This window comes from Anarhichas minor, unplaced genomic scaffold, assembly GCF_050575085.1.
Source record: "Anarhichas minor isolate MPS153535 unplaced genomic scaffold, ASM5057508v1 ptg000017l, whole genome shotgun sequence".
Taxonomy (NCBI): domain Eukaryota; kingdom Metazoa; phylum Chordata; class Actinopteri; order Perciformes; family Anarhichadidae; genus Anarhichas; species Anarhichas minor.
In genome coordinates, this window is record NW_027466463.1 from 5121608 (window position 1) to 5136517 (window position 14910).

Genomic DNA, 14910 nt, shown 5'->3' on the forward strand with positions numbered 1-14910 from the left:
CATGGTGGCGTATGATGTCACCAAGGGGGAGCAGGTAGAGGATGAAGAGGAGGGGACCGAGTACTGAACCTTGGGGGACACCTTGAGAGACTGGGGCTGTGTCAGACTTGAATTTGTTGATGCTGATGAACTGTTCACGGTCGGAGAGGTATGATTTAAACCAGGAGAGGGCTGTGCCAGTGATGTGGAGGGAGGACTCGAGACGTGAAAGGAGGATGGAGTGGTTGATGGTGTCGAAGGCTGCGCTGAGGTCGAGCAGTATCAGGATGTTGAGGGAGTGTTCATCAGAGGAGAGGAGGAGATCGTTGGTGACTTTGATGAGGGCAGTTTCTGTGCTGTGATGAGATCTGAATCCGGATTGAAATGGTTCATATAGTTGGTTTGAGTCCAGGTGAGTTTTCAGTTGATGGGCAACAATGCGTTCCAGTATTTTAGACAGAAAAGGGAGATTGGAGATGGGTCTGTAATTGTTGTGAATGTCGGGGTCAAGGCCAGGTTTTTTGAGGATGGGTGTGACTGAGGCGAGTTTGAGGGCGGGAGGGACGGAGCCAGTAGACAGGGAGGAGTTGATGACAGAGAGGAGGTGCGGGCGGAGGGCCGGGAGACAGGCCATAACTAAAGTGGAAGGGATAGGGTCGAGGTCACAGGTCGGAGTCTTCATGCCAGAGAGTGATTTATTGAGATCCGAGGGGGAGATGAGAGAGAATTGGAAGAGTGACCGGTCAGTTAGTGGAGGATTTGCAGATACAGGGTTGGACAAAGCAGGGCTGGAAGTGGCCAGTTGGTTGTAGATGGTGTCGATTTTAGCTTTGTAGAACGTCAGAAAGGAGTTGCATTTCTCTGCTGTGGAGGAGTGGGAGAGATTGTCCATAGGTTTGAGGAGTTTGTTTATTGTGGAGAAGAGGACCTTGGGGTTGGTGGAACCAGAGCGGATGATGCCAGAGTAGTAGGTGGAGCGAGCAGAGTTTAAAGCCAGTTTGTATTGCTGTATGTGTTCCTTGTACGCCAGGGTGTGAACTGTGAGGCCGGTTTTTTTGGAGAGTCGCTCTAGTCTGCGTTTCCGGGATTTCATGAGGCGGAGTTCAGGGGTGAACCAGGGAGCAGTGTGGGTGAATGAGACAGTTCTGGTTTTGAGAGGGGCAAGCTGATCAAGGCAGGAGGATAGTGTGTTATTGTAGAGGTTGACCAGATCTGGCCTCACAACCCCGTTGTGAGGCCAGATGTCTCTATCTTTGTTTTGACCAACTTCCTACCAATCACGCTGACCCGGGACCTTTGCTGACCTCACCAGAAAACAACTCTGCACCATCTAGTGGACTGAAAAAGCAATTGATTTGATTTTTCTAGTAATTTCTTTTTTTTTAATAGTTTATATAATAAAAGATCGATAGTTGGCGTCCGTGTATCGATACAATATCGCCACGCAAAATATCGCGATACTATGCTGTATCGATTTTTTTCCCCACCCCTACCGAAAACCCTCCAAACAACTCAGTGCTGGTGTGGACCGTTGATCCGTTGGTACAGAATACACTAAGAATAGATCTTGTGACCAGCGTAATCTGTTCATGTCTCCTCAGGATGATGAGCACATTGTGTTGGAGCCAGGAGATTTATTCCCCCCATTCTCCCCTCCTCCTTCCCCACGGGCCGATGAGAAGAGAGGCCCGCAGAGCCCCCAGCAACACCGTCTCTTCAGAGTGGTCCGCACTCCAGTACTGGACATAGTCAGGTAGGGAACCGGAAATGGTTTGTATGGCTTTTATTCATTAAGTTATTTATGAGAGGCAAGTGATTTAAAAAATTAAAAAATTCCATGCTCCTCTTATTAATTGCCGTCTTTTGCAATCGCCAATGTCTCCTAAATACAACGACTGCCGCACATCATTAAAGTTAGTTTGGCTTGTGGTTTGCACACAGGGTGTACAACGATAACACAATCTCCATAATATCTCAATATATTTCATATATATATGAAATGCAAATACAGGATGCTACATGATTCCATAAAAAGAAAACATTTTTTCTTCTGGTTAAAAGTGAGTCTCTAGTTCTTTTACTAGAGTTAAGGCACTCGACAGCAACACCTAGATGTTCTCAGCTCCTTATGAGGATGACAGAAAACCAAATAGTGTATTTAACTTTAATAAAAATAATGTTTTCTTCCCTTGTCTTCTTTTCTACTAACAGGAACAGTTTGGAGTTGGCGTTGGCTCGACCGATCACAGTGCTAGATAATGAGAGGTTCACAGTGCAGTTGGTTATCACCAAGTTAGTCTGTCCCGTCGTTCTGGTGAGCAATGAAGATAAGAGTTTCTTAATTGACTCTGCAATGTATTCGGAATCCCTTCTTCTCTACTTAAAACCAGGTGTAATGTCCTCACCTGGTATCTTAATGATCTCTCCCTCTAGGTGGCATTCCTGGTAGTGAACACTGTTCGCTATTTTTGTGATGCACCCAGCCTCACCCCTCCCTGCTACAATTTCTTTCAACTTCAGGTACAATCATTCAAAACTATGAAAGTGCGACTTACAAAGACTGGAGTCTGTACTTGTCTTGGTTTACATTAGTAATGTGTGTATGGACACAGTCAACCAGCTGATATTTGAATTATACAGACGAGTAAGTGTGTGAAATGTATTTTCAGTTGATGGGTGTTCTGCCCATCCTGCCCTTGCTCTTCCCTGTCATGTGGGTGCTGCTGAATGCCTTTGGAGAGGCCAGGGTGCTCGCCGAGTTCAGCCGCGCATCGCCAGCTGGTCTGGTGAGGGACACACACAAACAACCAAAGTTACAAATGTGTGCACTGACAGAAAAGGCCGCTTTAGTTTCTAACATGGAGGATGTGTGTTCTAACTAATATCTACACACACACACACACACACACACACACACTGTGGGGTTAGACTGATGTCCTTGTTTGATTTTAGAAGGTCGGTGCCAATAGTACACGATTATTTATCATGATTATTTGATTATTTTAAGGGACAAACTATTTTTTTTTGCACCTTCACATTTGAACGAACAGAGCACTGCTTTCACTTCAATGTTGTGCTACATTCCTGCTAATGTCCAAAACTTTGCATCAACATTAGACTGGTCCTTATTCACGGTGCATCTGCAAGAAGCCAAATACAAATCAAATTGTACTTAACTTATGCAGCCCTACTCTTACGGTATGCTATGAAACAGCATGATAATGAATAACACAATAAACATTTCATTTGTAAATGTGACAGTCGGTCTTAATCAGTCTCTCGGACTCATTGCTCATTCCAAATCAACACACTGAGAGAAGAACATAAAGAAGAAAACGTTGAATCCCACAATTCAAAGGGTACTCACAGAATAAGAACAAATCATGGATACAAACAAAAATAAGGGGAAACGTGTTCTTATGTCACTTCCTGCATGCCCAATGATCCTATACTGATAGACAAATCTACCAAGAAGTCTTAAGGAGCAGACCTGACAGCCCAAGTCAGTCACTTGACTTCAGTTTAATACAGGATCCATTCAATTTACTGAAGACCAGACTGCCCCCAAAACCAGCAAATATTGATGCAGTGTGCAATACAGGCCTTATAGAGCATCACTAAGGAACATACTACGATCCTCTTGATGTCTTGGACCCTTATTCAAAGCATTTCAACCCAAAACCCCAAATCTCCGACTTGACGAAGCTCTTCCAGATCCTTAGAGGACAGCTGTTTTCACGTTTTGAGTAACACTCCTCAAGATGAGTAAAGTTTCGGAGTGCCCCCCTTTAAATATGGGGAATATATCTTAGTTTAGTTAAATGTGTCCGATCACCAGTGTCGGTGGCCAACTACCGCCCAGTTTTTACTGTGTTTTTGTGATCATTTCCCTTTCATTCAAATCCTTTGGGTTTGAGACGAAAGAACGAAAATATCTCAGTCCAAATATTTACTGACTGTTTGTCCATGTTGGCTGCTGGCACCGTCCATTCAGAAATAGTTATAGTGATCTTGAAACCCACATCAGTCTAATACACACACACACACACACACACACACACACACACACACACACACACACACACACACACACACACACACACACACACACACACACACACACACACACACAGAGAGGAGACACAGCGAAGGCCTCCCTCTGTGTTTTAACTAGACTCTTCTCTCGCCCCAGCTTGCTAAGTTCTCTGAGGATACTCTCAGCAGCTACACCGAAGTGGTTTCCTCCCAGGTATAACCTCTCGCTGTCTCGCTCTCCCCTCCCTCCACTCGCTTGGCTCCCAACTCTACCTGAACCCGCCTGTCTTCACTCGCTTGCTGTCCTCGCCCTTTGCAACTCCCTCTCTGGAACCCCCCCCTCCTGTACACAGCCCTCGCTACCCCTACCACCACCACCCTCACCCTCCATCTCCATTACATCTTTAAATCTTCCCCATGGACGTCTTCATGGGCATCTTCTGATCAGACCACCTCTCTGACTCTCGATGTGTTCACTACCTTTTTTTCATTCATCTCGCACAACATGTTTTCTCTCCTTTGACTCTTTGGTTTTTGGTCGCTCTTCCATCTGTCGATTATTAGTCAACACGACTTGACCGAGCTCCTCTGGATGCAGGTTTACGCCCATGCCTCCAGTCATCTTTGACATGTTTGCAGGAGCTATTTGTTTGATTTTAGTATTTAGTTATTTTATTCATAAATAGTATCGTTTAGTTATTCTAGATGTTTGCTTATTTAGGTTAGATTTTTTGGATATAGTAAGATACCTTTTTCTTCTGATAATCATTTAAGTATACTTAGTTTTTTGGTTAGTTTATGAATTGGGTAACACTGTGGGCACCTGTGGTTATATACAGAAGTAGGGTACAGGACCAGCATGCACCAGGGTGGGCCTATGGTGTTCCTTTATTCTTTTGTTTGTTTTGACTAGTTAATAAATAAGTAATGAGGAACAGAATCCTGTATGGACAATCCATTCTTTATCCTGCGTAAACCACAAACCAAAGGTGCATTAGTGGCCCTTTGATTTACGTTTGTTTTTGATTTATCGGACGAATGGCCACCACGATGTCTCATCTCAACGGTCGATCCTTTCTCTTTTAGAATCATTTTCTCACCTCATGAATACAACTTCAATTCCCACGACCTCACACAGTTCCTGACCAAAACCCAATCCCTGTCCTCCATTGTTGCCTGGCTTAGTGCTCGATGGAAAACAAACGAATCAGCAGATTACCACCGATCTGTCTTTCTGAAAACATTTAGTGTTTTGTCTCTGGCTTTGGCATTGCCCCCAAATGAATGCATATCAAGTGTAAGATATAGAGAAGAGATGATCCGGAGAGGGACTTCCACCTCTGCTTGTCTGCCTGCACTGCATGACTGGAAATCAGCCCCAATATGGCTCTATGCTGGTAATTCTTTAGGGTTTGTGTTCCTTCCTTATCTCCTTTGGAATTATTCTGAAAATATTATTGACTTGGTCACAGCATCAAATGCGGATGAAATCTGTATTTGGCAGATCAATTCCTAATATTCACTCACCGCACTGGCTGTCGGCCTTCTTTAAGATATTGTGATGTTTTGATCCCTACCTATTTTAAACTGTCCCTGCTGGACACACTGACTGGGCGGAGCCAATCACATCCAACATGCTCCTGAAGTTCAATGATTGAGGAATTTGCTGCTGTGTGATTTAACATGGATGATTTCAGCTGGTTAAAAAATATTTTTGGCCTTATGTATGTATATTAGGGATGTAACTGAATATGTTTGGGATATGAACAATTCATGCACACTTAACAGAGGTACTACTGTTTCTGCAGTAATCTCAGAATCAGCAAAAGTTGCTCCTTTAAGGGACATCGGTGTGTAGACAGTGCTATGGAGCTTTCTTCCTTTCTTCGTTCAAGAGCGTGGTCCTTCAATATGAGAGCATAACTTGTTGATTACAGGTTCAGATTTTGTGATGCTTTCCCTTAAAACCTGTCCTCGCACTCAAACAGCCCCTGCTTGCGCTTACATTTGCTCTGCCTGTTCAGACTGTACGCCTGTTCTCAAAACCAGACTGCTCCTGTGCAGTTGTGAAACGTCTGCTCTCAGATTTCTGTGGATTTTTGTGCAATAACCTGACAAACTCTTAACCAATAGAATACCTGGTTTAGTGTTGACCAATGAAATGATCCCTTCCTCGTTGCATGTCTGTGCAAGCAACAATATATCTGAGTGCAGTACAGTTGGAGCAGAAGCAGAGCAAATCTAAGCACAAGCAGGGGCTGTTTGAGAGCGAGGACATCATTTTGATGGAAAGCATTAAAACATGTGACGGTGAAATCGATAAAAGTCACGCTCTCAAATTGAAAGACCACGTTCTTGAATAAAGATAGGAAAAAAGCTCCACACAATGTCCATTCAGAATAAATCAAATTTACTCTTAACGTCATCAGATTCAAACATGTCCCAAAGTAATCCAGGTGATTGTTGTCTGTACATCCATGTTTACAGTACAAACAGGAACTGTTGAATACAGAGAGTGGCTTTGTGTTACATCCCTATGTACATGTTTCCTTAGTTACCAGCCCTTGGCCAGAGAGGCGGATAGCTCATTTTAGAGGACGTCTGCTAAAGAGAGGAGGCAAGGAAGGGCCATTTGTGATTGTTTTCAGTTTGTCCCTCGCTGAACCAGTCCTCTTGGATTCCACCCAAAAGAATCGAAATCTGCATGGATCCACTCACAAAATGCTGCATCTTGCACTAGGCTTCACCTCCTCGCCTTTGCCTCTAGCGTTGTAGTATAGAATCTTTCTCCTCTTTCTTTCTTTACAGCCCGATCACAGAGCTCACTCGGGCTTCTTTGTTTTACAGCTGCTGTGGGGCTTTTAGGCTCAGCTGTTTACTCAATTTGCTTGTTTTTGCAATTTTTTTAATTGTTCATTTTCAAAACTGAATCACTATATTTATGACTGTTCAATTTCCATTTCCTGTACTATGTTGTAGAAAGCAGCTTTCTAACTTAATTTTTACGTGTGTGTGTGTGTGTGTGTGCGTGCAGGAGTTGCTGCGTTGTGTGTGGAGACACCTGGTTGGCGTCCTGAAGGGAGAGTCTCAGACACTCTGTTATACTTCCAGCCTTTTACACACTCTGGGATCTGTCACTGTGAGTATTATGGGTGAGATTTGGGGAAAATATCTGATTGAAAATTTTCACTTGGGATTATTTCATGTAACCTTAACACCAGGTCCACATTGATTGTGTACATTTAGCACCATAAGCTTGTACCAAGTATAATCACAAAAGGATGTTGTTCCAAATTCTGCTGGTCCCCGTTCAGAGCTATACAGTTGCTAAGCTTAAAGGGTTAATTGTCCTGTTTGACAAAACAAAACATATTTTCTCACTAACTTACTATCTAGCTATGCAGTTAGTTTGGCATTTATTTCTCCAGGTCTGTCTCTTCAGATTTCTGACCACCCGGTACAATAGAGGTGATCATGGAATTTGAAAAATTATATGTTGTTTGATCTGTGGATCGGTTTAGCACAAAACAATACTTCAAGTTATAATATAACGATTTTCATGAAATCAAACATTAAATGTTCATATGCCAACCATAAATACAATTATCACAGTTCACATTCTGCAATTACCTCTCTATATAATAGATAACCTTGTAAGTGGAGTCCGCCATACCGGCGCTGTATTCAAAATGCCTCCACATGCACGAGGATTCCAGCATTACCGTTTGTAATTTTACCTCATTGATATCTGCCTCACTGTTTACTGCTAATGCAAACCCAACATGTTTCTACTGCGGCTAGTTCCCATTAAAAGTGGGTTCTGTTGGATTTCCAACAATGTAGCTGCTCGACGACAAAGGATAAACTATTAATACGTCTACATCCACGAACTATTTTACGTGTGTTGTGAATCTTTTGTGTGTGTGTGTGTGTGTGTGTGTGTGTGTGTGTGTGTAGGTGCTGTGTTGTGTGGACAAGCAGGGCATCCTGTCGTGGCCTAACCCCAGTCCAGAGACCGTGCTGTTCTTCAGTGGACGAGTGGAGCCGCCTCACAACAGCCAGGACGATCTCAGAGATGACCTGTCTGTCAGCTCCTTCTGCCGAATGGAGACAGATGACGACAGGGATGAGGTGTGTGTGTGTTTTTGTTTTCTCAGGCGTTTTTTAGCCTCGCTAGCAGCCTAAGGATTGTTAAGTTTGAAAAGAGAAAGCGATACTGTGCTTGAGTTGTTGTTTTTATTTAGTAAAAACTGACTGGAGACAACTGAAATTCAGGAGTTCCCCAGCTGATAATGTGCAGTATCGTATCCATCGCTGACTAGTTGTGTCGCCGCTGTACAGGCCCAGGAGGCCGAGGCTCTGCTCTGTCTGCCAGCAGAGTCCTCCACCCAGCTGGGGGAGGGCCCCGAGCCCAGCGAGACGTCACACGACACGGCCCGCTCCACCGACACGTCCCGGCTGCGGCACTCCGGCCAGTCTGCGCACGCTCGTACCAAACACCACTCGGGGTCCAACGTGAGCTTCAGCCACGACACCGAGGGAGGCGACGATGACCAGGCCCAGGTAAAAAAAACTGTATTGAATAGTTCTGAAAGAAGAGGGAACGTCTTAACTTGACTTAACGACTCATGCTGTGTTGTTTGCCCTGTGTGTCTCCAGGACTTTGGGATGGGCTGCCCGGGGGCGGAGGCAGACGACTTTGTGTGCGACTACCACCTGGAGATGCTGAGCCTGTCACAGGACCAGCAGAACCCAGCCAGCATCCAGTTCGACGACCTCTCCTGGCAGTGCCACTTGCCGTCCCTCAAGCCGCTGGGCCTCAACATCATGCTGAACCTCTGCAACGCCAGCGTCACCCAGCAGCTCTGCCGCTTCTCCGACCACCTGTCCAACCTGGCCCTGCAGGAGAGCCACGGCACCGTGCTGCCCGTCTACGTCCCCTGGGGACTCTGCGAGCTCTCCAGGCTCATAGGTGAGCGTGGAATGATGGAGGTGGCCTGGTTTTCCCCCTTACTTTGTAAGGTCATATGAGAAATCCACAATCAGGCAGATCTTACTCGGATGGTCTGGCACTGTGATTTCAGCCTTGAAGTTTTCTTCAGAAGGAATATCTGATGCGACTGTCATCCCACGCAGTGTGAATTATGGATTAAGTTTCATCTGAGGAGAAAGTCCTGCCTTAGAGTAAATGTCTTAACTTCTATGATCATGGTTTTAAGGATAAAGTAAGGCCACAGGTTGTTGCTATGTTGCATTGAACAACTGGAATGGGAGTATTTCACTTGGCAAAACAATTAGTTTTTTGTAAAGGTTTCTTGGGAGCAGACATTTCCTTCACTGGTCATAAAGGTAATTAATGAAAGGACTTTCCCTTCCTTCCATTTATAACCCGTTAACTCGTAGTACACTGATTGTATTGTTTGGTGGGATTACTGATGGACAATATTCTTGAAACACGAGTCAGAGCATTTTAAGCTTCTGCACTTTGACGAATTCATAGTGAAATGGAATATTTGAGCAGTGTACAGTTGCGAGAGGGATTTAAGTTCAGTCTTTCGCATTTGATTGGACAGCTCAAAAGGGGGCGGGCTTGGAGTTTAGCTACAGATCCACGCACACACACCTCCCTCGCCTGTTTTTTTAGATCAGGAGGAGGATGAGGGGGGAAAGGAAAGTTTGCAGATTTTCAACCGGCTCTGTGTCACTGCAGTACATGCAGATGAACGGAGCCCAACCTCCCTCTATGCCACGCCAGCGCAGGAGCTCCCCTCCCACTTCTGCATCGTCCATTTCGCTGGGTCTTTGAGGTCCGACCGAAATGGATGTACATCAATAAAATCGAATGAACTTTGTTGTTTGTGTGAAGTGAAATGAGTTTTCAGTACTAGATTACATTACAAATTACACAACAATTTTTTTCGTGTGTGTCAGGGTTCACTCCTGGTGCTCGGGAGCTGTTTAAACAGGAGAATCACTTGGCTCTGTACCAGCTGCCATCAGGAGAGAAGACCAAGGAGTTCACTTCCCGCCACCTTCATTACTTCACCAAACGTCAGCCTCCCATCTCCCATCTTATCTCCCTGTTTGCACGAGACTCTTCCTCCAGTGAGTCCACACACACTCACCTTACCATTGTCATTGTCCCACCAGTATGTTTTGTTTTATTTTACAATTTTGAATGAACTAACTTTTTTTTAAAACTTTTTTTTAAATGAACTTTTACTGTGTTAATTATGCTTTTTCTTGAGTTAAAAAGATAATAATTTTCCCGTTTTATTGCTTATGTTATGTCACTCTGTCATGACCTCTGACCTTTTTCTGTTTGCAGATCACGTCCAGATGCTGTCGCATGGCTCAGCCGAGCTCATCCTGGAGGCGTGCACCGACTTCTGGGATGGAACTGATATCTATCCCCTCTCAGGCTCAGACAGGTGCAGTGTCTGTCACACTGATCATTTTCACTGTGCTGTAAACCTTCAGTCAAACATAAAGAATCACAGAATTCACCTTATGAATTACGAGGCCGTAGCATCCATATTTCTAGCGTTCTTTCTCTCGGTATTTACTTTCTGTCCCTTCTCCCGTAACAGAAAGAAGGTTCTGGACTTCTACCAGCGTGCCTGTCTGTCCGGTTACTGCTCGGCATTTGCCTACAAACCCATGCAAGTCTCCTTGTCCGGCCAACTGAATGGGAAGTGCGTGGAGCTGGCCCCTGGTCCCTACCTCTTCTCCGGGGTGGATCTGCCCTCCACCACCCCCATCAAACACAACTCCTGCAGGAACAGCTGGAGCTCGGACGGTACGAGTAATTGACAGAGGGACGTATAGTTTAGATTAATAATACAACTTTTCTCATATCTTTTTTTTTTCCCTTATCTTTCCCCTTCATGTCTTCAGAGGGTATAGGTGAGGGCGTGGAGCGAGAGGACTGCGTCCAGGCCCTCAGTGGGCAGATCTTCATGGGCATGGTATCGTCCCAGTTCCAGGCGAGGCTGGACACGGTCCGGCTCATCGATGCCCTAGTCACTGCTTGTATCCGCTTTGTTTACTTCTCCATGGAGGATGAGCTCCGCAGCAAGGTGAACACACATGAGCTCATATGAACATTCGATAGTACTTAGTTGGTTAGTTTAGCCAGACTGATAGTGTGATGGGTATGACACTCTTTCCTCGGGACATGTCTCTGCTGACAGTGTGATGGTTCTTCTACCATCCAATACATTTGTACAAACCAGTATGCAGTTGTTACCTGTCCACAGTTTGTGACACAGCAAGGGCACCTTCTTATTTTTGGTGTTGTCATTACCAGTTATTGCTACAAAGAAACTACAATAATTGTTAGCAGTAGACTCATAGACTGTATAGAAGAAGTGGGCGTAGTTATCGTGACGTCACCCATTGGTTTGTGGACTGCCGCTTTGAAGCCTTGAGTTTGGCGATTTTGCCGTCTGCATGTTTTTTGCAACCAATGAACTGAAATGACCATATTTGGAATGCGGAGGAGTGACGTAATGACGTCGTATACGGCTCTGGTAGCGGCAGTGACCTGTCAATCACAGTAGCTCCGCCCTAAAGCATCCCCTGCTTTATGGTCTATTTGACTCTAAATGGACATCATGCTGTATTGAAGAAGACTTGAAACTAGAAATTGAGACCATAAACTCATGTTTACTGAGGTAATAAATCAAGAGAGAAGTAGTCATTTAGAGTCAGACTTCTCTCTGCTGGGCAGTAGAGAGAATGTAAGTTTTGGCTTTACTCGACAGAACCAGAGGTTGCCGCCTGTGTAAAACAGATACGAGCAGCATGTCCTCACGTAGAACTATGTGTCATAGTATCCCATCCTAAAAAACAATATATTAAGGTTTGGAAAAATGTTTTAAGTGAGAAACTTCAATTGTGTGTAATAGTGTAAAAATGATCAGTAGCATCCTTGAAGATAAATAAAGGAAAAATATGTATATGAAGAAAATGTACAAAAAATACATTTTATATATATATATATATATATATATACAGTGGGTACGGAAAGTATTCAGACCCCTTTAAATTTTTCACTCTGTTTCATTGCAGCCATTTGCGAAAATAAAAAAAGTTAATTTTATTTCTCATTAATGTCATTGACAGAAAAAACAGAAATGTAGAAATTCTTGCAAATTTATTAAAAAAGAAAAACTGAAATATCACATGGTCATAAGTATTCAGACCCTTTGCTCAGTATTGAGTAGAAGCACCCTTTTGAGCTAGTACAGCCATGAGTCTTCCTGGGAATGATGCAACAAGTTTTTCACACCTGGATTTGGGGATCCTCTCCAGTTCCGTCAGGTTGGATGGTGAACGTTGGTGGACAGCCATTTTCAGGTCTCTCCAGAGATGCTCAATTGGGTTTAGGTCAGGGCTCTGGCTGGGCCAGTCAAGAATGGTCACAGAGTTGTTCCGAAGCCACTCCTTTGTTATTTTAGCTGTGTGCTTAGGGTCATTGTCTTGTTGGAAGGTGAACCTTCGGCCCAGTCTGAGGTCCAGAGCACTCTGGAAGAGGTTTTCTTCCAGGATATCTCTGTACTTGGCCGCATTCATCTTTCCTTCAATTGCAACCAGTCGTCCTGTCCCTGTAGCTGAAAAACACCCCCATAGCATGATGCTGCCACCACCATGTTTCACTGTTGGGATTGTATTGGGCAGGTAATGAGCAGTGCCTGGTTTTCTCCACACATACCGCTTAGAATTGACGCCAAAAAGTTCAATCTTGGTCTCATCAGACCAGAGAATCTTATTTCTCTTAGTCTGGGAGTCCTTCATGTGTTTTTTGGCAAACTCTATGCGGGCTTTCATATGTCTTGCACTGAGGAGAGGCTTCCGTCGGGCCACTCTGCCATAAAGCCCCGACTGGTGGAGGGCTGCAGTGATAGTTGACTTTGTGGAACTTTCTCCCATCTCCCTACTGCATCTCTGGAGCTCAGCCACAGTGATCTTTGGGTTCTTCTTTACCTCTCTCACCAAGGCTCTTCTTCCACGATTGCTCAGTTTGGCTGGACGGCCAGGTCTAGGAAGAGTTCTGGTCGTCCCAAACTTCTTCCATTTAAGGATTATGGAGGCCACTGTGCTCTTAGGAACCTTGAGTGCTGCAGAAATTCTTTTGTAACCTTGGCCAGATCTGTGCCTTGCCACAATTCTGTCTCTGAGCTCCTTGGGCAGTTCCTTCGACCTCATGATTCTCATTTGCTCTGACATGCACTGTGAGCTGTAAGGTCTTATATAGACAGGTGTGTGCCTTTCCTAATCAAGTCCAATCAGTTTAATTAAACACAGCTGGACTCCAATGAAGGAGTAGAACCATCTCAAGGAGGATCAGAAGAAATGGACAGCATGTGAGTTAAATATGAGTGTCACAGCAAAGGGTCTGAATACTTATGACCATGTGATATTTCAGTTTTTCTTTTTTACAGTGTACATTAATGAGAAATAAAATTAACTTTTTTGATTTTAGCAAATGGCTGCAATGAAACAAAGAGTGAAAAATTGAAAGGGGTCTGAATACTTTCCGTACCCACTGTATATATATTTAGAGTGTGTGTTGGAGAATCTATACAAAATAGTGTACTGCAAATCAGATAAAAATGTGAGTACCTGACTTCTGTGGCTACTTCTGTGTCTGTGCAGGTGTTTGCAGAGAAGATGGGTTTAGAGACAGGCTGGAACTGTCACATCTCTTTGACACCAAACGGAGAGAGTCCCTGTGATGGAGCTCCGTCCAGCCCTGGTCAGGGCTCCCTGAACCAAGGTACCAAACCCGCTTGTACAAACTGAGGTTGAAGGCAGGATGTGAGCTGGGTGGGGTGGGGGTGGGGGGGTGATGGCTAACAGGATCAGCCTGTTAGTCCGGGTTTTGATAGTCTTGTATCTTCTTCCTGATGGCAGTGGAACAAACAGAGAGTGACCCGGGTGAGTGATGTCTTTGCAGATGTTGCTGGCCTTCTTCTGGAGGCGGCCAGCATACACAGTGTCCAGGTCAGGGAGGGTAACTCCCACAATCCTCTGTGCTGTTCTAACCACCCGGGCCAGGTCCCTCCGGTTCTCTGCTGTGCAGCTGGCATACCACACAGTAAAGCACTGACAGAGGATGCTTTCAATCACACTTCTGTAGAAGTTTACCAGAAGTTCAGGGGGCAGGCCAGCTTGTTTTAGCTTCCTCAGGAAGAAGAGCCTCTGCTGGGCTTTCTTCACCAGGTGTGACGTGTTCAGGGACCAAGTGAAGTCTTCAGTAATGTGGAGCCCCAGGAATTTGATGTTAGGGTTATGAACATCTGGCTTAGGTTTAGGCCAGTGTTTGCACTGTTAGCGCCGTTAGCTGCTAGCCTCTGGCTCAGCCACGTGCAGGCAATGGACGTCCTCAGAGATTCCGTATTGAGCACCTTTTAATAAACCTTTTAAGTGTGTTCCTTAAACTGAGGTGGGTGTTAAATACATTGTCCTTTTAAATCCAGCCTCAACAAGTGAACCCTGTGAAAGCTAGTTCTAAATTGTGTGAGAATATCTCAAAAGTTTAGACGGCTCTCGTCATATGTGACGCAGATTCCCGGGACGAAGCAGAGGGTCCGCTGCTGCCAGAGGAGGAAGCTGACCTTGCCTGTTTCCAGCCCACAGACAGCGACGTGCCCAGCTTTCTGGAGGACTGCAACAGGGTGACAATACTTTTTATTAAAAACCAATGAAGCTACTGCTCAGTTCTCTCTACAACAGAGGATGTAACGCTATCTGTCTTATACTGATTTTTCTGTCCTTTGCTTTCTGAAACAACAGCAGATGATGTATTGCTTTAAGTGGATTATTTGTATGCACTGTCATAATTTAAATTATAAAGAACTTAAATGAGTGGAATTTAGTTTAAACATGTTG

The 14910-nt window shown here is 44.6% G+C and overlaps 1 protein-coding gene across 7 annotated transcripts in view; it reads left to right on the top strand.

The window, feature by feature from the left end:
* Window positions 1-14910, top strand: part of tmem94 (transmembrane protein 94) — a 38575-nt gene that overhangs the window by 17205 nt on the left and 6460 nt on the right. For 6 of the 7 annotated variants that reach the window (XM_076093064.1, XM_076093065.1, XM_076093068.1 and 3 more), the window contains 15 exons: window positions 1581-1732; window positions 2191-2293; window positions 2413-2499; window positions 2649-2765; window positions 4172-4228; window positions 7049-7153; window positions 7972-8145; window positions 8356-8577; window positions 8674-8986; window positions 9946-10119; window positions 10343-10445; window positions 10605-10813; window positions 10912-11093; window positions 13675-13795; window positions 14587-14696. In XM_076093064.1, coding sequence (XP_075949179.1) covers window positions 1581-1732; window positions 2191-2293; window positions 2413-2499; window positions 2649-2765; window positions 4172-4228; window positions 7049-7153; window positions 7972-8145; window positions 8356-8577; window positions 8674-8986; window positions 9946-10119; window positions 10343-10445; window positions 10605-10813; window positions 10912-11093; window positions 13675-13795; window positions 14587-14696 — 2229 coding nt within the window. The remainder of the gene's footprint in view (window positions 1-1580; window positions 1733-2190; window positions 2294-2412; window positions 2500-2648; window positions 2766-4171; window positions 4229-7048; window positions 7154-7971; window positions 8146-8355; window positions 8578-8673; window positions 8987-9945; window positions 10120-10342; window positions 10446-10604; window positions 10814-10911; window positions 11094-13674; window positions 13796-14586; window positions 14697-14910) is intronic. The other variant, XM_076093066.1, reaches the window with a different exon arrangement.